General features: G+C 44.7%; 1 protein-coding gene across 1 annotated transcript in view; it reads left to right on the top strand.

Annotated features, from left to right (window-relative positions):
- The first annotated feature begins 2,906 nt into the window (after positions 1–2,906).
- Positions 2,907–20,375, top strand: part of slx9 (SLX9 ribosome biogenesis factor) — a 60,360-nt gene continuing 42,891 nt past the window's right edge. The window contains exons 1-2 of the mRNA XM_042336578.1: positions 2,907–3,197; positions 5,704–5,815. Of these exons, the coding sequence (XP_042192512.1) occupies positions 3,033–3,197; positions 5,704–5,815 (277 nt within the window). The 5' untranslated portion in view covers positions 2,907–3,032. The remainder of the gene's footprint in view (positions 3,198–5,703; positions 5,816–20,375) is intronic.

The following is a 20,375-nucleotide window of genomic DNA, read 5'->3' as shown; positions in this document are numbered from 1 at the left end:
TTATTAACTAGTTCTGCTTCATTAGTCATCACTAATTCCACTATGGCTTGTTCCCTTGTTGGTTCTAAAACATACTGTTCCAAAAAACTGTCCTGAATACATTCTAGAAATTTGTTGCCTTTACTACCTGAGGTGTTCTGCTTCTCCCAGTCTGAGAAAATTAAAATCTCCCATTATAACCACATTGCTTTTGCTACATGCTTCCCTGATCTCCATATTTACATTTCCCCATTACACCACAATTCTCTGGCTGTCTGTAGACTACTCCCAACAGAGACCTCCTTTGCTGTTCCTTAATTCTACCCAGTGTTTCCACTACCTGATCGCCTTTATTGAAATCTTTCCTCTCCACTGCTGTAATAGTTTCTTTTATCAATATTGCTACGCCTCCTCCTTTCCTAATGTCCCTGACTTTTCTAAAGATCTTATAACCTGGAATATTTACTTCCCAATCCTGCCCAGCTTGTAACCAGGTCTCTGTAATTACTACATCATACCCATTAATAATAATAATTATAATCCTTGTATTTGATATAGTGCTTTTCATATCTTCTAGACGCCTCAAAGCGCTTCACTGAATATTCTGTATAGTGAATTGAATGTATATTTGTGGGTGAAACGGGGCAGCCAATTGCGCACAGCAGTCTCCTACAAACAGACATGGATTTAAGCTGAATTTGTGCTTCTAACTCACTTGTTTTATTTCTTATGCTACATGCATTTGTATACGTACCTCTTATTTGGGTAACTGTCCCCAACACGCCTATATGCCCTGACGATGTTCTTCTCACACTTTTTGACTTGTTACACCTTTTGTGATAACTTCCTACTACCTTTTTCTTTCCTGAGTATTTATGCTATCTTTATCACTATTTGTATTCTGACCGTTACTCTCATCCTCTTCTTGCCTTGTTTTGGTTATTGTTTTGGTTACCTGCCCCTCCTGCCCCCACCCCTTACAGGTTTAAAGCTTTTTCTTTAAAGGGAGATAGATACTTGGGGAAGTAAGGGTATTCAGAGGGATAGAGAAAAGATGGGGAAATGGGATTAAAAGATTTTATTATGAAATAAATGTTTATCGCCCTCTTCTGTTTATGATGATGCTGTGCAGGATTGAGTTGATGGGTTGAATGGCATCCTTTTGTTCTTTTCTATGTCTGCTTTCTGAACAGGACAATGAGGTTTAGTGGAAGCTCTTCGATTGGGATATTGAGCAAAAAAAAATAGAGTGGAGACAGGACATCTGTACAGTGAGGCCTTTCTGTCAAAGGCTGGTTGATTTTGTGAGAACATGAACTTGCACAGTAGCAAACAAGATAGGGTGATGGAGAATGAATAGGCTGGGAGCAAGACGTGATTGCAGAGAGGTGCTTTATAAATTCAATCATGGAATTGACCTGAGGTATTTCAGATCAGGGAATATCTGTAGTATTAAGGAGTTAATTAACCAAAGTATAAATGGTTCCAAATAACAAAATTATTATACACTATATTTTTCCAAAATGCACTTTGACAAATTTATCTATCATTTCATCTGCACCAAAAAAGCCAATTTTGGCTTTTTCTCTGCCTTACAGCAATATTAACTCTAGGCTATCACTAGGAGTGCAGTCTTTCATTGAGACCAGTGACTTAAAACATTAACTGTAAGAGGGTTCTGTTTTTTTAAATTGTAATATAGCATTTTAAAGTGTTCCTTGTGTCTGAGGTATTCCTGCTTGTTAATGGATATCTGTAGTCTGGCGAGAGGAAAACTGAAACGGGCCTAATTTTTGTATTACCATATAACTGCCAACAAATGGAGTGACTTGCTATCTGTTGACACAGTTGACCACGCCATCCTCCTCCTCTCCTCCCTCATCCACCTTAGATGGACCGCACTCGCATGGTTCGAGTCCTACTTAACCAAGTGCCAGCACTTCATCTCGGCCAATGGTTTTTACTCTCGCCTCCGCCCGGTCACCTGTGGCGTACCCCAAGGCTCCATCTTTGGCATCTTTCTTTTCCTCCTCTACATGCTCCCTCTCGGCGATATCATCCGCAGACACGGGGTAAACTTCCACATGTATGTAGATGATACACGAATCAACTTCTCTTCCTCCAGATGCGACTCCCAGGCCACTGATGTCCTGTCACCTTGTCTGACAGACATCAAGCCCTGGATGGGCGCAAACTTCCTGCAGCACTCTTTGGCTGCCATCCACGTCTTCTCTCCTGTGGTTCAGACCTCCTCACTCTCCCCAATCTCTCCTTGAGACTCTCCAAATCCGATTCCCGGTTATCCTTCAGTACCTCGCACCTGGTCGCTGGGGGCCAGGACCTCCACCTCCACCACATGGCCCTGGGCAGGACCTCTTTCCTCCACTTCTGCCACATTGCCGTGGCGAACACATCGCCCGCCCCCATCCGTACCTCACTCCAGTAGCTGCCGAACCCCTCAGCCATGCCTTCCTCGCCTCCCGCCTTGACTCCTCGGTCGCCCTCCTCGCTGGTCTCCCCCGCTCCACTATTCACAAAATTTGACTGATTCAAAACTCCGCCGCCCGCATTCTTACCCGCACTAAACTCCGCAGCTCCATTACTCCAGTCCTGGTCCAACTCCATTGGCCGCCCGTCACAGAGTGGGATCGATGTCAACATCCTCCCTCTTGTATTTAAATGACACCGCCCCCCCCCCTCCTCCCCATCACTGCCTCTCCCACCTGCTGCCTCCCTGCACTGCTCCTCCTGGTCCCCTGGACTCTCCGCCCTCACCATCGACGGCGAAGCTGTGGTTCTCTCTCCCTCAATCCCTTCGCCTCCCCCCCCCCCCCCCCACCCACACCCCGCCCACCGCCTTCTTTTTTTTTGGTGGGGGGGAGAAAAATAATGAGTAAAATGTGGTCTGGGCGGAACTGGGGAACCGTCGGAACTGTTGACGGGCGCCGCTGCCGCAGGCGGAGGAGGTCGTGGAGGGACCGGTGCCGCACGTGGTTGCCCCTAACAACCGGCGGAGGCCTGAGGGGCAGAGAGGGAGCCCGAAGCGAGTGAACATGGTCGGCAAAGTGAAGCGAGCCCGGCGCAAGCTGCATTCGGCGGCGGTGAAGCTGACGGAGGCGCCCGCGGCTCAGGGCACCGGGGATTCCCTGAGCGGCTCATCGCCATGGTCGCCGGTCCCGCCGCTCCGGGCAGCGGAGGGCGAGAGGCCGTCACTGGAGGTGAGTGAGAGGGGAGAGAAGAGGATGTGATGGAGAGAGGAGGATAATGTGAGGGGGGGGGGAGAGTGAGAGAGGAGGAAGGTGTGGGGGAGAGAAGAAAGTGAGGGGAGAGAAGAACGAGTGAGTGTGAGAGGAAATGGAGGAGGGGGAGAGGAGGGGTGAGTGTGTGGAGGTGAATTAATGGGTGAAAGAAAGGGAAAGGAGGTGAGAATTGGGTTTCGGGTGCGCGCGACTGCAGCGACGCGACTCCCGTGTCTCCAGTCATAATGGGGCTCTTGGTATATTAGTCGCTGCTGTCCGGTCACACGCTCACACACAGCCCACCCCCACAGCCCCACACACACACAGCCCCACACACACACAGCCCCACACACACACAGCCCCACACATACTCCCCCTCCCCACCACCACCACCACCCCCACACACACAGCCCCACAGCCCCCCCACACACACACCCCCCTCCCCACCACACACAGCCCCACACACACACCCACACACACCACCCCACCACCACACACACCCTCCCCCGCCACACACCCTCCCCACCACCACCACACACACAGCCCCACACACACACACACAGCCGCACACACACACACACACAGCCGCACACACACACACACACAGCCCCACACACACACACCCTCCCCCGCCACACACAGCCCCACACACACACACCCTCCCCACCACCACCACACACACAGCCCCACACACCCCCCTCCCCACCACCACCACACACACAGCCCACCCCCCCCCCCACCACACACACACCCCCCACCACACACACCCCCCCCTCCCACCACCACCACACACAGCCCCACACACAGCCCCACCCCCGCCACACACACCCACCACCACACACCCCACACACAGCCCCCCACCCCCACCCACCCCAGGCCTTGTTTTATGTTATAAGAGAAAAACAGAGATTTGGGTGAAGAAGGTCCTTCATCTCCTCCTTCCTCACACCCACCGGCTTCCAATTACAACTCTCAAGTTTCTGAAACAACAGTGTTCCTGGCCTCAGCCATCCTTCCTTCTTGGATACCTTTTCCAGCTGTTAATGACTTTCTGTGTAAAGAAATACTTCCTAATGTTTGCCGGTCACCTGTGCCCTCTTCTATTCTTTCAGGTTCATTTTCTCCCCCGCTCCTCTATTTGTATTTCATATAAACAGGATTTTACATGTATTTGTGAAATAAGATGATAGAGGAATAGCTTGGTGCTGTAAATTTGCAGACGGTAGGGTGGGATGAGATCAAATGGGCCGAAGAACCATTCATCCCAAACTCTCTTGTTTTTTTTGGTCAGCTGGGTGTCTGTTACATGCAGAAACCCACCTCCATGCTTAAAAGTATCCAAACTAACCTGAGATTGTCATGCACTCCATCTACACACAGAATGGAATGCGCACTCTCACTGGAGGGACGTATCTTGCTTACCTAATTCCGGAAAGTATTAGGCGCAGGTTGGCAAGAGCCAAGGCTTGTGGACCCCAGAGTGCTTGCCAGGGTACTGCTGGATTCCAATCAGCTCAAATTGCATAGCCTGCCATTGAAATTGCTGTCAGGCAAGCTTTCCAGCTGTTTGTCCAGTTAAAACTAACCTACTTGTTAGTACTGTGTCTTGCAGGGTTAACAGGATCTGAGTGGGATGATTCCCTGCCACCAGTGACTGATCTGCCCTTCCAGGTGAGCTAGGTTGGCTGTGCTGCCAGTAGTGCCTTGGAATACTGCTGAGGAACCGGACTTCCGAGACTACCAAAGATGGCTCGCTTCTGATACTTTATTGCCAAGCATGTCACCTTGGAGCCAGTTCAGCTCCAAGTTGACCCTGCTTACCTACCTCCTTCTCTCCCTGCCAAGGAGGATAGTCCCTAGTTGGTTGTTCGATATCCAGCCCTCACTAGCTGGATGTAAGTACCAGAAACTCTGGCTACCCAGTGAGCAACGCATCTCAGCATCTCGCCCACAAAATATACAGTGATTTCCCTATACAATATATTCTGTGAGGTGCTTTGAGATGTCTCGAAGACTTGATAAAGCGCTATATCAAATGCAATGATTATTATTTTTCTTATCTTTGCTTTTTTTAAAATGTGAAATTTATTATGAAGTGCTCGGGGCATGTTTGGCTCGATGGGCATCCTGTAGAATCTTGCTCAAATTGTTGTACTTTGTGAGCCCAGACACATTATTTGACTGATTGTGGCAATAAAGCCAAAATTTGCCCTTGTCCAACATCCAAAACCCGCTCCTTTCCTGCCTGATTTTCATCTCCTTCATCGACTGACACTGAGGCTAACTGTGGTGTCCTTCCTGTTTGCTGTTCTGGGTTGAGGTCAGGTGATTCACCAGGCAGAGAAGAAAGCAGTGGTGAAAAAGTGGGGAAAGGAATTGTGAAGGAAGTGTTGAGAAAGTCAGTTTCCGCTTATTTCTTTATGTGTGTTTTAAATCGTAAAACGTCTCTGAACTAAGCCCAAGCCTGTTTGAATGTGCTTCTCAGGGTACAAGACAGTTGTCTACATCAATCTTTGCTGGAACCATCATCGACCCAAAGCTACTTGTTAAGAATCTGGATATTGATGATTGCAAGAGTGTAGTGTCCATAAAGAAAGGTAAGATTCTGCAGCTTTCTGGGAATGGAAGAGCATTTTGCCTCTTAAGTTACACAATGTTCCGCATTAGGACAGTTTTAACTGACCCATCAGTAGCTGTAAATGCTTTCATTGAAAGTTTACAGTGCAGAAGGAGGTCATTTGACCAACCAATTGCACTGGTGAATTACTTGTCAATACAGAACTGTCTCTGAGAAGCAGGTTATTGTCATGTGTTCTCTCAGTGTTGCCCTCTGAATGTCGTGTTTCTCTTTTTGCTGGCGAGCTGCCGATGTTGGTTGTGAGATGAAGATCGAGTGCAGCTTTTCCAAATAGCAGAACAGATTGGACTGATTTCACCAAGTCTGAAGCCTCCTGCACATTAGCTACTGTCTCCAGCTGGTGCACCTTTATATGTGATTGGGGCACAAAGGGTGCTGTGGGCTGCTGCTGTATTGTGGTAGCTTTTATTGCAAATTCAATCCTCAGTGTTGTGCACTTTGCCACCATCATTTTAGACCTTATGAATTATTGTATATTGTAGTGTTCGGTGAAGGACAACTGGGGATCTATTTTAATGTGGATGTGTTTTGGACCCTTTACTGCTTAGAGTGCAGAATGTTTCTTTGAAATAAGCAGAGGGAACTGCTGTGCACACATGAAATTGTTTCTCACAGGGTGTCTTAAATAAGGATTCTCTTTCAGGATGGAAATCCTCCCTTCCACTGAATCACAGTTAGACATGGGACCAGGGATTCTTCCCACTTAGCTCATGTTGACTCTACAAGCCAAAGCTGAAAAGGTAGGGTGTTCCAAGCTAGACAAGCAGCGGGAAGCTTGCCAGTCAGGGCTCTCAATGACAGGCAATGTGGTTTTAGCTGGTTAAACTCCATCAGTTACTTCAACACAGAGTCTAGGTTCCCCAAACGTTGACTCTCACCAACCTGCACTTAATACTTTCCAGAATAAGGCAAGCAGATTGTGCATTTCATTCCAGATCCAGGCAAATTTCCAAGTGTAAATGGAATATATATGGGGAACTGTCAGTCTGGTTGGGATATTCACTTAGTGATGGGTTTCCGCATATGTTAGACATCTGACTGATTATTTAAAAAAAACTAATTACATACTTAAAACAAGTAGAGGAAACCCTGAAGGTGGGGACTTGTATTCTTGGCTGACTTTTCAGTGCAGTACTGAGAAATTATGGTGTAATTAATTCAAGTAAGCTTCATTGCACTAAATAAAAAGTTTATTATTCCAGCATTCAACAGGGCCAATTATAGTGATATTTAATTAACAATCATTATATTGGCTGATATTCCAATCCAGTGAGTGCTAGGGCTACATTATCAGAGTTGCTGTCATCTGGATGAGAAGTTAAACCAACGTCTTAGGTGGATGTTGAAGATTCAGTGAAACTATTGGAAGAGAGAAGGGAGTCTCTCCCAATGACCTGGTAAATAATTGTTAGATAAATAGGGCATTCAAGTGCTGTGTTTGCAAATTGGCTGACGTATTCGCCTGCAAATGTACAGTCCTGTTCCTTGTGTTGGTCTAGAAAAGACGAGTGACCATTATTGGTTAGAATATTTATACCAATTCTACTCAGCAGAGGGGGCTGAAGTAAAGCTTCAGTCTTGAGTTTTCTATGCAGGATTTTGCAGCTGTTCATGTTATTGTAGCCAGCTCACCTCTCTTGTTTCTCAGCAATATGGTTAATACTCCTATCCTGTGAATTACCTTTTTTTTTCCCCTTACATGCATCCCACACCTGTCACCTCCAGAACATGTAACCTTAACTTCATCAGCTTCTAATTGTTCTCCGCACCTATTCCTCTGACATCTCTGCCTTCCACGACACCCTGAGATGTTCCCTCCCACCTCTTCCGCCCCCTCCTCCCTTGAATATATGGAAAAGGGAATTCATTAGACTAGTTTAGGGTCAAAGGGCTTTGCATTCTGCAATAAGACCATGGTCTTATTTCTCTAAAAAACCTACTGCAGCTCACTGGAACTAATTCCACAAGTAAATATTTAAATCAAATTCATACCATGTCTGCCCCCACTCTACAGTGATAGGTGCATCACTAATCATCATCCTGGGTGACTTCAACCTGCACTTCATCCCCTCCTGCTCCATCTCCTCGGACTTCTCCTCCCTGCTCTCCTCGCTCAACCTCTCCCTCCACAGCAACTCCGCCACCCACAGTCACGGCCACCCACTCGATTTGGTGATGACCCGGGGCCTCAGTGTCTCGGATGTCACCATTACCGACAAGGCCGTCTCCGATCACCACTTCATCTCCTTCACCACCTCCACCCCCCTCCCCACCTCCACCAGACCCACCACCATCTTCTACCGCCCCTGGAAGAAGTTACCCCCACAATCCCTAACCGCTGCCTTGGAGTCCTCTGAACTCCTCTCCCTCTGGCCTTCAACCCTCACTGACCCCTCTTCTGCTCTCACCCTCCTCCACAACACCCTCTCCTCCACACTCGACACTCTTGCCCCCATCACCTCCCGTACTGTCTCCTACTCTCGCTCCTCCCCCTGGTTCACCACCCACCTCCGCTCACTGAAGAGCCAGGTGCGGGCCGCTGAATGCACCTGCCTCAAATCTGGCCTAACGGTCCACCGACAAATCTGGCTGGACCTCCTCAAAATCTACCGCTCCACTCTAGCCTCGGCCAAGTCGTCCTTCTACTCCAGGATAATCCTGGAGGCGAAGAACAACCCCAGGCTTCTGTTCTCTACCACATCCCGACTCCTCCGTCCCCCCCGCCACCCCGCGCAGGTCATCTCCTCCAACCTTCACTGCGAGGAGATGCTGGATTTCCTTGAATCCAAAATCAAGGGAATCCGCTCCGCGGTCACTTCCCCTCCAACTTCCACCCACCCCTTCCCTCCCACACTCCGACTCCTACCCATCCTCCCCTACACACCTTCAAACCCGTTTCCCCACCCTCTGTCACCAAACTCATCCTGTCCCTGAAACCCACCACCTGCTCCCTTGACCCCATCCCCACTCCACTCCTTATCTCCCAGCTCCACCTCCTTGCCCCACTTCTCACAGACATCATCAACCTGTCCCTCTCCTCTGGCTCTGTTCCCATTCCCTTAAAAACTGCCACCATCACTCCCACTTTGAAAAAACCCTCCCTTGATGCGTCGCAGCTATCAAGCTACCGGCCCATCTCCAACCTCCCCTTCCTGTCCAAGGTCCTTGAAAGAGTTGTCGCCTCCCAGCTGCGCTCTTTCCTCTCCACCCATTCATTATTCGAACCCCTTCAGTCGGGTTTCCGTGCTGCCCATAGCACAGAAACTGCCCTGGTCAAGGTCACCAATGACATCTTGACCATCTGTGACCAGGGCTCCCTCTGCCTCCTCGTCCTCCTCGACCTATCGGCAGCATTCGATACGGTCGACCACCCTATCCTCCTCCACCGCTTGTCCTCCCACCTCAACCTTCAAGGCCCTGTCCTTGAGTGGTTTAGGTCGTACCTCTCCCACCGTCTTCATTTTGTTTCCACAAATGGCTTTTCCTCCAGCCCCCGCACTGTCTCGTGCGGTGTCCCTCAGGGCTCTGTCCTCGGTCCCCTCCTCTTCACCCTCTATATGCTCCCCCTTGGTGACATCATCCGCAGACATGGGGTTAACTTCCACATGTATGCGGATGACACCCAACTCTACTTTTCCTCCTCTACCCTCAACTCCACGACCACCGATGTCCTGACAGCTGCCTGTCCGACATCGAGTCCTGGACGAGAGACAACTTTCTTCAGCTCAACGTGCGCAAAACTGAGGCCCTCCTGATTGGCTCACGTCAGCGCCTCCGCACCTCAGGCGCTGACAGCATCAGCATCCAAGGCTGCACTCTCCACCTCTCAAAGCCAGTCAGGAACCTCGGTGTTCTGTTCGACCCTGAGCTGTCCTTTCTCCCCCATATCCGCGCCACAACTGGCACCGCCTTCCATCACCTCCGGAACATCGCCAGACTACGGCACTACCTCACCCCTCACGCTGCTGAAACACTGGTCCACGCCTTTATCACCTCAAGGCTGGACTATGGGAACTCTCTCCTCGCCGGCCTTCCCGGCACCTCCCTCCACAAGCTGCAGGTCATTCAGAACTCTGCAGCTCGTGTACTGTCCCGCACCAGGCTTCGGGACCACATCACTCCCACCCTCGCTCGCCTCCACTGGCTCCCCATCCCCCAGAGGATTGATTTCAAGATCCTCATCCTCACCTACAAGGCCATTCACGGCCTTGCTCCCCCCTACCTCTCCAACCTACTATCCCCCTACTTACCTGCCCGTAACCTCCATTCCTCTGGCTCCGGTCTGCTCCACATCCCCCGCCCCAACCGCCCTACCATCGGTGGCCAAGCCTTCAGCCCCTAGGCTCTGGAACTCCATCCCCCCGTGCCTTCGCCTTGCTTCCTCTCTTTCCTCCTTCAAGGCCGGTCTCAAGACCTTTCTCTTCGACTGTGCCTTCAGCTCCCCTCTCGACTCTCTACCCCCTCCTTGCTCCTTCCCTCCCCCTGACCATTTCCCCCGTGCTCGGGTCCCGACCCAACTGTCCAGTGCCTTGGGACATCCTCCCGATGTGAAAGGCGCTCTATAAATGAAATCTTGTTGTTGTTGTTGTAATGAACTCTGCATCTCCCAGCAATACATTTTACAGAACACTCCTACTCATATTAAATATTAGAACCAGAGAAATGTACAACACAAGACTATTATTTCTTGTTTGTGTTTGCTCCTCCAAGAAGCCATCCATCTTCATCCTAATTCACTTAGGAAATTCAGTTACTCCACTTTACATTGAATCTGTGAAGCACTTTGAGAGAGTCTCCTGATGTAAAAGGCAATTTCAAATGCGTGGATTATTATAATACCCTGCTCTTTCCCAGCACCATCTAATACTCTTTCTCTGCTTGTCTGATCCTTTTAAAATGTTCAGATCGACCCCTCTAACTGCTGGCTAATCATTCCACAACCTGACAACCCGCTGGGAGAAGAAATTCTTCCAAACCTCTCCCTTAAATGAATGGACACAATAAAATCTATTTTAATAATATTTGGTTTATGCCTCATGTCATTCACTAAAAACCTAGTCAGAAATGCACTTACAGTAGTCCGTTATTTTGGTTAAATCTCCCATGCTGTTTTTTCCCCTTATACGTACCCCACACCTGTCAATTCCAAACTACTTTGCCTTTACTTACTCTACTTCTGTTTCCATGCCTGCACATTACCCTTAGATGTTCCTTCCCTCCCTTGAATTTATAGAAAAGGAATTCAGTAGATAAATTCCTGATCTTTGCATTCTGAATCGAAACTGCATAGATAATTAATCCTTGTCTGATATAGTTCCTCCAATATTGAAATGGCTCAACACTCTTCACAGGTAGTTCCTGTGGAATGTAGAGATTTTGCATTTATAGGCCAATAATGCAACCAATTTGCACATACTACTGTCCACAATCATGAAGTGAACAACCAACTTCTCTTGAGGACTGTTGGCCAGAAGACCAGGAGAAACTCTTTCCTTCCCAGGAAAACTGTTTATCCTGGAGAGGAACATTGATGCAGGGCCATTTTACTTTAGGTATTGGTCATTCATGTCAGGTAGAGGCAATAAAGCTCCATTTCCCCGATTCAACAATGTGTCTAAACCCCCAACCTCAGAAGAACACCCCATCTCGACTAAACTAGTGTAATGCATTCAATTCCTACCCCATGTAGGAACATATGTCTGAGTATGGTTGCTAATTAGTTTCAGGTAAGGGCAAAGGTTGTGCTGTAGATGTGCACCAAAGGGAATTGCCCAGATTGTTCCGATTCATTTCATGCAAGATCATTCCATCCTGGAGACTTCCACTGCCTGGGTTTGGGTTTTGACTTAAGATGAAACGGCAACATACAAACACAGTACATTAATATTTCACCAGTTGACTTCTCTAAATAGACTTGTGATTGTGACTTACAAGTTGTTGGGTGGCTCCACTGATTAAAAATAAAATTTCTTAACAACTCTCCTGACACGGTTTTCCATTTTTGTAACTGCCTCGCAATTATAACAGCATAGCAGTAAATTCACAAACTGCAGTTCTATTTTCCTGAAGGTGTTAACGTGGCCGAGAATCAGCAGAGTAGACAATGAATGGAGTAAGCGGTGTGCCGAGCATTAGTAATAAGATTAATTAAATGTTAAAATGTTAGTCTTGAATGGAGATTATGTATGTTGGATTCTGACTGGATATAATGGAAGGGGTTGGATACACTGTAATTCTGAGCCCAGATCAGAGTGTATTTATTTGCAGTTGAGTGGATTACAGTTGCAATCTGTGGACTTGGTATTTTTATTTTTGGAGATTTCAAGAAGACGGCTGAAAGCTTCGATGGTTCACAACCGAATTGGGACATCCAGCTTATTTCCTTTGACGCTATCAGAGCGCTCGTAGTGGGGATGGGGGTGGGGACTTGTTGCTCATGTGGTCTTTTTCATAGCAGACTATAAATAGCACACTGCATGTCAGATACCCTCTTGGGTACAAATTAAAATCTGCGCTGTCAATGACTCCCTGCATTCAGATGGTCTGACCTTAAAGCTGTTTCTGACAGGAATGAAAATTTAATCAGCTCTGCAGAGAACCTTACTCTAAAGCCTTTTAGCATTACTGTCAGATTTCAGAACAACTTTTGAAGGTTGGGATGGCTATTCATTGCGTATGAGCACAACAGCAATGTGTAGTGTCCATAATTGCAGAATTGGGAGCTGCTGATCAAGACAGGCGGATTGTTAAACCATTCCATAGTTCTGCTGTTTAATTGCTTTAGCCTTAAAGAAGAGGTTAGATTTAATTTTTTTTCCTGTCAAATAGAAGCTTGTATCTTATCAAGAAATTGGGAGACCATTCTTACACTTGTCTTCAAAATCCACTGATGTATTCATGCCTATGGCATTCAAGAATTATGACTGTTTTAGGCATTATTTTTTTTAATTTTTATTATATGAGGGGAGGGGGGTGGGGAGTACCAGACATATATCCTGCAATTCTGCAGGATATCTGATGCAATTTAGAAATAATAGTTCCAGAATTAAGATGTTGAACATGATAGTATTTTTGTTCTGTTCCTTCAGTGATAGAATTTTGTAACGGCCTAAGCCTGTAAATCCTGGAGTTTTCAGACTGTAGTAATATTTAGGATCTAGCCCTCTCTTTATTTCCTGATTATGCAGAGTACATTTATATGAATCTTATCCATCTCCTTAAAGGAAAGTGAGTTCCACTGATTTGCTACGTGAATAATGTTATACAAAAACTGCGGATTAGACAAAGCCGGGGGACAGACATTTTCTGCAGCTTTCCAGTGTCATAACATCATGAACAGGAAGTGCTGTTCCCAGCACATTGTCGCAAGCAATTTTGGGGTTGTGTTGAGTGTGAAATGTTTGTGAATCTGCATTGCAAGCATTTTTTCTTAACATTTTCAGGAAAATGTATTGATGGACACGGGTAAAGATTGGACTACAATACGACAAATGTGCGAAGTACATTTAGTTTTTTTTTGAAAGTTGTGTTTTGGGAGCATTTTTCACTGTAGTATTGTGGGGAATCATCTAAATTTTTTTATGGAAAAAAATTACCTGTTTTGTTTTGGGGGCTATATTTTCTGTCAAAAAAGGAAAAAAAATTAGAGGGGATTTAACACAAAAAGACCACAGATAAATTTGGTAAAAATTAGGATTTGTTTAGGGACTTCGGCTTAATGGTGTGCGAAGTCTGTTCATGGAACCGGCTTCCCAGCATGATTCACACTGCACACATTGCTGGACCGGGCAGTGCAGTGAGGCACGTTTTAGCGGAGTGGGGGGAGGGGTTGACACTATCACACACTGAAAAAAAATTATTTGTTTTTCTATAGAAGTACAGATTAGGTGAAAATAGGATTTTATTGATTGATGTCCATCTTTTTTAAAAAAAAAGGATTATCTGAGTGAAAGCAAGCAATATTAATGGTCCTTCAGTATTATGGCTTTCTCTTGCTAGTAACAATGAGAATTTGAGGTAATGAATAAAGAGCATTTGAGTGTATGAGAACAACATTAGTGTATTAGCTTGAGTGTTTTTTTAATGGAACATTGGAAGTGATGCAGGAAAGGAGCATATGTCACTTTCCTACTGCAGTTTGGATTTCAACGTCAAGGGGAGTGGGGGAAGGAGGCTGGCTGTTTGCGACATGATGCCATTTTGAGCATGGGTAGAACACCGAAGATCATTGTGTAAGTGGTGAATATGCGTTCTGGATTCACAAAAAAANCTTATTTTTATAATCTCTACAAATACAATAACAACAGCAGGGGCCAGGATATGTGCCAGAATACCAGATGACTTTGCTTCTGGGCTTTATTCCTTACTTCCCCTGCTGTTGCTTTGGTTGCCACAATCAGAAAAATAAAATACTGCATTAGGGCAAAAATGTTATAATGCAGCCAGGAGACAGAATAACTGAAATATTCTGTTCTTCGTCTGGCTCATCAGCAGGACTTTGCCGAACAAATCAGTCACTCACTTCCCACTCAGCTCATGTTAAACTTGCAAGCCAAAGCCCCAATAGGTAGAGTGGTCCTAGCTGGACAAGCAGCAGAAAAGCTTGCCAGACAGTGTTCAAGATAAATCTCACAGTTTGGAAGCAAGTTAATGGGTTTCAGTGGAAACTGGATGGAATCAAAGCATTAGACAGTGCTGATGGGTTACCTTCCAGATTGTCCTTGAGTTTGATCATGGTGATGTTCTTTCAGCTGAATTACATTGCAGAACTTCACAGTAGTTTATCGAAGGTGGGCGAAGGACTTTGAAAAAGTAAGCACGGATCAATATTTTAGTATGCAGTAAGACAATAGAAGAAGAAGACAGAGTTTTAGCATTGGCTAGGACAATTTCAGGATAGATACCAGGATGTTTTTGTTACTCCAAGGGTAACCAGGACTGGAACAGGTTGGCCAGGAAAGGTGGTTGAGGCCAAGCCTTATTTAAAAAGCGTTTGATGCCGTGATGGTATCGGGGGGAACGGTTGGGTGGGTGTTCTAGAAGGATGAGATTGAATGGACCAAAGGGTCATCTTGTGAAAGAACGGTCACACAGTAGTTCTTGTGAAGTGCTTTGAGAAATTTTGATGTTTGTTGGTGCTAAAATTGCAAGTTCTTTCTGTCTATAATAGTACTTTAGAATCCTTATTGATGACTACCAGAAGAGAGTGATATATCTGGAGGTGGGGGGGTTGTCTTTCTGTAGAAATGGTGTTCTGGTGTAGCACAAGCATTACTGCTTTTTGTTTGTATAGGCAGAAGTGGTCCTGACTAGTTAGTGTGCACAGTGGTGGGTCTGGGAGGTTGTCCATAGGTAGAGGACGCTTGATGAAATAATACAAATTCAGTTCTGGAAGCTTTGCAGTAGAAATCTAGTTCTTCCAAGATCCACTTCACCACATTTGTGATTCTAATTCTCCCTTTGACTGACCCATGCGTTTAGATTTGTACACTTTGTGAGGGTTATATGACATAATTTTCCTTCCAATTTTGTCAGTGAAGTGGCTGCACTTTTGTAAGAAGCTTTTATCAAGTGGAAAATAATCAACAAATGAACACATAATATGGAGTCCTGTAGCTCACTCACCTCACAAGTGAGAAGACCTGGGTTCGATTCCCGGCGGAGCAAATCCTTAGGCAAGTTTCCTTACTCCACGTGCCTCTGTTTACCTAGCAGTAAGTAGGAACCCAATTGTTAGTCGATTGGCGGATTGCTTTCCAGGGGTAATAAACCCTTTTTTAAAAAAAATGAATGATATGGTCATGACTGTTTGTGGGAGACTGCGGTGCGCAATTGGTTGCCGTGTTTCGCCCACAAAATATAGTCAATTAACTTTACACTATTCTGTGAAGTGCTTTGAGACATCTCAAAGATGTGAACAGGTGCTATATCAAATGCAAGGATTATTATTATAAGCAACATTAAGAAATGACTGCAGCAGTGTCCTATTGTCAGGTGAGTATAAAAAGATTGTTTCATCACAGATTGAGGGTGAATTTTTTATTGAAGAGGAAAGAGTCCACCTGATTTCATGCAGAAATCTCTGTAGATTCCAACAGCAATTTTACACTGATATCGCAAACTTCACTTTAGGAGGACATCTCAAAGCACTTCATAGAGCTGACTGAAGCCCGAGCAGGGGAGGAAGTTGAGGAAGGTAACCAATAGCACAGCTGAATAGAGAGGTCTTAAGTCAGTAGGCACTAAAGGTAGGGGAAGGAACATTTCAGCAGAACATCTGATCACAGTTACCTTGAGTACTCCGGAGTGTTGTTGGAATATTGAAGTGCCTGTTATTGTTGTAGCCTCTTCAGCTGAATAGAAGCCATGCAGTCCTTCTGCCAAGGTCCCATCGTTGTGGCTTGATAGAATGATGTGTAAGCACAGAACCATTTGCTTTTTTGATTCACCCTGAAACCCCACACTGAAGATCATATAGCACTTATTGATCTTAAACCTGTAACGTGTATGGACAATCGGTTCTCACCACTGGCACAGTTTTTTAATAAAATGCCTTTGTCCCCAAAGAATCTGCAGACTGGCACAAACCTATTGAGTGTGTACAAACTAAATGCAGCTGCAGATCATGTTATTCCATCAGGAATTCGAATGTGATAACACAGGGTATTAGATGGCTATCAGACCAGCTTGTGCTGAAACGGATACTCAGTTGTTTGTCTCTCCTAATGTGATTTGTGTAGCTGAGCAAAAGAAACTTTTGGAGATATGAAAAGGGAGCTGGCATGACATCCCATTTTAAGATCAATGAAAAATCCACGCTTTATCATACTAAACATTGATGCCCCCCTTGAGGATGTACTCTGTTGGTTTCTTAAGAATTGCGTGGAGCTGATTTAAGAGCCTAGTAAATGCAGATTTTACACTAGTTTTGTAATTTTATTTCCATTTTAATCTTTTCACTTTGCTATACATTAAAGTTAATTACAGAAATGCTATTTTAACAGGATGCCAGGAATTTGTATTGTTTTGACCTAATCTCCATTATTTTGCTTCCTCCACTTGAACTTTTTAGACGATGTCACCACATAGAAACCTTTCTTGACTCTCATCTCCTTCCTGTAGTTTGTGAATCCCTTTTCTTAGGATGAAAGTTTAAGATTAAGTTGCTTTTTAACTGTTTTCCAAATAACATCCTGTGTTTAAATTTACTGTAATTTCCAAGGAAAGCAATGTTTTCAATGGCATGTGGGAAGGGCAGTTTAAGAGACATGGCTGATAGATGCGTATTATCCAGTGTGAAGAACGTCACAAGAACGGGTTCAGAAGTTCCCACAAGTGAAATTGGCTCACGATTCCATATGTCTGGCATAAGACCATAGGAATAGACACGAGCTGCAATCCTATCATTCAGAGATTTTTTAAAAAAGTTCCAATCTAATGCACAGGTTAACATCTCTGTGGTTTGAGTTGGACCCAAACCTTGGTGATCTGGCCCATTTTTGTTATGACAGTACAACGGTCGATTAATATTCAAACAGGAATATTTTTGAAATATTGCATGTCTTTAATAAATGAAGGTGAATGTTTGTCAGGGTAATCCTCGGAGGATGAGTGACTGCTGAGTGCTGTGTATTTTCTGCTTAGCTAGGAGCCAAGCTTACTCCGCACCAAAGGTCCAGACAAGATTGCATAGGGTGCAATTGGATCTTTCAATAGTCATTTGGGTGTTGTGAGACTTCTCTACCCTGGGTAGCACAGCTTTGACCTTTTAAGCTCAACAGAAGATGTTAATGGTATGAATTGAGGCTTGTTCATGCACCAATCCGATAGCTTGGGGCATTTATTCATGGTTACCTACAATTGACAGGATCTGTTGGACAATTGGGTCTTCTGAGCCTTCTAATTTGTAAGCCAAGTTATGCCCTGATATTGTGATCTTGCTCTCAATTTTTTTTGCATATTAAAAGGTGGCTTAAGGCAAGGAAAGAAATGAGCTGAACTTTCCCATTGGCTCTGGTTGATTTTGCAGCCACATAACCTGCTCTATTCCTCAATGATTGTGGATCAGGAAAGAAATTAGGACCTGGATGATGTGTGCAAAAACATTTTATCTGGAGACAATGATATCCAATGTTCCAACTCTCAGTCTACTACACATTTTGTAAGGATGCAGTGCCCCTTTGAGCAAACAAGCTAGGATGGAATGCTGTCAGCTGCTTCCGATAGTTAGAGAGTGCTACCAGCCTTTATTGTTTTTTGAACAAATGAGTTTATTTCTTCATTTTTGTCAATCCTTAGCCAGATGCTCCTTCTTCCCATTTGGAATAATTTTACTGCTATAAGGGCCAAATAACTGCAGTGGTGTGATAACAATTTTCTGTTGGAGCACTGCCTGCATGAAGTAAAATTCTAGCTAAATTCAGTCCCTGGTGACTTATTAATGACTTCATGTGCGGATTTTATCGTGTATCTGCACCTGCAGTGGAGGTTCGGGCGAATGGAACCTGTGCGCTTTTTGTCCTTGATGTGCTCTTTGCATGCGAAGACTGCTGGGCGCGACGTCACCAAGATACCATTACCAGAGAAATCTGCAAGTGATTCCCGGAAATGTCCCTATGCAGTGTGTGTTGTAAAAATAAAATGTAATTCAATAAAATCTATTTCTCATTGACACGCTTTTTGCTGTTTATTAATGCTTGTTCTTCCTTTATCAAATTTGTTGCAAAGTGCAATGACTCTGAAGATCGATAATTTGATGCTTGCTGCAGCAGTGAGCCGGATTTCGGGCTGGCACTAATTTGAAATTGAGGCTGGTTTTAGATATTGTTGTAATTGAATAATTCTGTGTAATCTCCTTCAGTCCGTTCACTGAGCAGTATTGAATCTCTGTTTCTAATTGGATTCCAATACATTGAAACAAAGCCATAGCATAGAATAAACAAAGTCACCTTTCTTTGATTAAAGGAATGCAACAACAGCTTTGTTGACTGGTTTTATTTTACTTTTTTAAAGAAGGTAGCTACCTTGATAAATTTCATCACTATCCACCAATAAGTTTCTCCACACCCTAAGCTATGTTTTTTATAATTTTTAAAAAAATAATATGATTCTTTCCTGGAATCTCCAGACTTGCATCTCAAGCGGACTGAGGGAAGGTAGCGAATAAATTTAACCTAGGGAGCCTTGTCTTTTCTAAACTGCTCTTCAGAAATAGAATTGGTCTGCTCAGAGCAGGAAAAGTCCAAGCTTGACTGACATTCTGAGCTGGAGTATTCTGATCTTAACCGGAACTACAGGAGAAACTCAACCATCGGCCTCCGTGCCTTGGGGCTAAGAGAATAGGAGAAAAAAAAATCAAGTCCGTCTTGTGTATACTCTTTTCCAGTGATTCATTCTGGAACGTTTATACAATATGAGGACTGGCTAGGCATAGCTTTGTTCCCCATAGTTGCAGAGCTGTTTGATGCTCGCTGCCAAAGATTATGCATGCATAAAGAATGTCTACTTGGGTGATATGCTGGAAGGCTGGAGCCCAAAGAAGTCTACTCCTAATATGAGTTATTTTTGATAAGAAGTGGGAGAAAACTGAGAGAGGAAAAAGCGAGCAAGATTGGGAATTTCAGGCCAGAATCCGTTACCTTGATTTTGATAGTGGGTAAGAAACACAAGGAGGGAAGCTATGATGGAGCAGATTGGATAAAGAATTGGTTTGGAAATAAGAAGCTGAGAGGTGGTTCATTGAGTTTCCTCTTAAAAACATTGATGCTTTTTTGCTTCAACCACAATATCTGGTAGGAAGTTCCACGTTCCGTTCCTCTTGAACTCCCATTTAGATCTGCTATTTTTTTTATGCCGCTTGCTTTGTACTCAGCAAGTGGAAATAGTCTATCACCTTATTAAATCATTTCATAATTTTAACCATCTCTATCAGGTCCCCTCTGAATCATCTCATTTTCATGTTGCTTCAGAGGAGCAGCATTGGATATTTCCAGTGAGAAAAGCTTGAACCTGTCAAATTGATAGCTGTTCTGACTAATCACTGGTAACATCCTAGTAAATCGGCACTCCTCTTTCATTGCTATAATACCCTTCCTGTAGTATGTTGACCAGAACTGCACAGTTCTCCAAATATGGTGCAATCAAGATTTTATATAAAGTTAACATTACTTCCCTATTTTTGTACTCTTTCTCTGGACATCAGCCAAAGACTCCACTACAGTTTTTTTTTAATGGTCTTGTCCACTTAAGTTGCTACTTTTAGAGTATTGTGATCTGAATCCCTAGATCCCTTTGCTCCTTTTCTCTCTCAGGTTCTTATCATCCAAAGTAGGAATCGATGGGTTCTTGTTTTTTATCATTCAGTGTGTTGAACCTGGTTAGGTTCTTGTGAGCAGAATGCCTGTATTCTTTGCAATCAAACTGGGGAAATTTGGATATTCAGAAATTCAGACAAACTGAGCAATTGAACAGTAGATTGACAAAATGGTATTCAGTGAATGGTATCCACGTGTTGGTGCTGC

This window comes from Callorhinchus milii, unplaced genomic scaffold, assembly GCF_018977255.1.
Source record: "Callorhinchus milii isolate IMCB2004 unplaced genomic scaffold, IMCB_Cmil_1.0 Scaffold6, whole genome shotgun sequence".
NCBI classification, from domain to species: domain Eukaryota; kingdom Metazoa; phylum Chordata; class Chondrichthyes; order Chimaeriformes; family Callorhinchidae; genus Callorhinchus; species Callorhinchus milii.
This window is presented reverse-complemented; position numbering and strand designations above follow the sequence as displayed.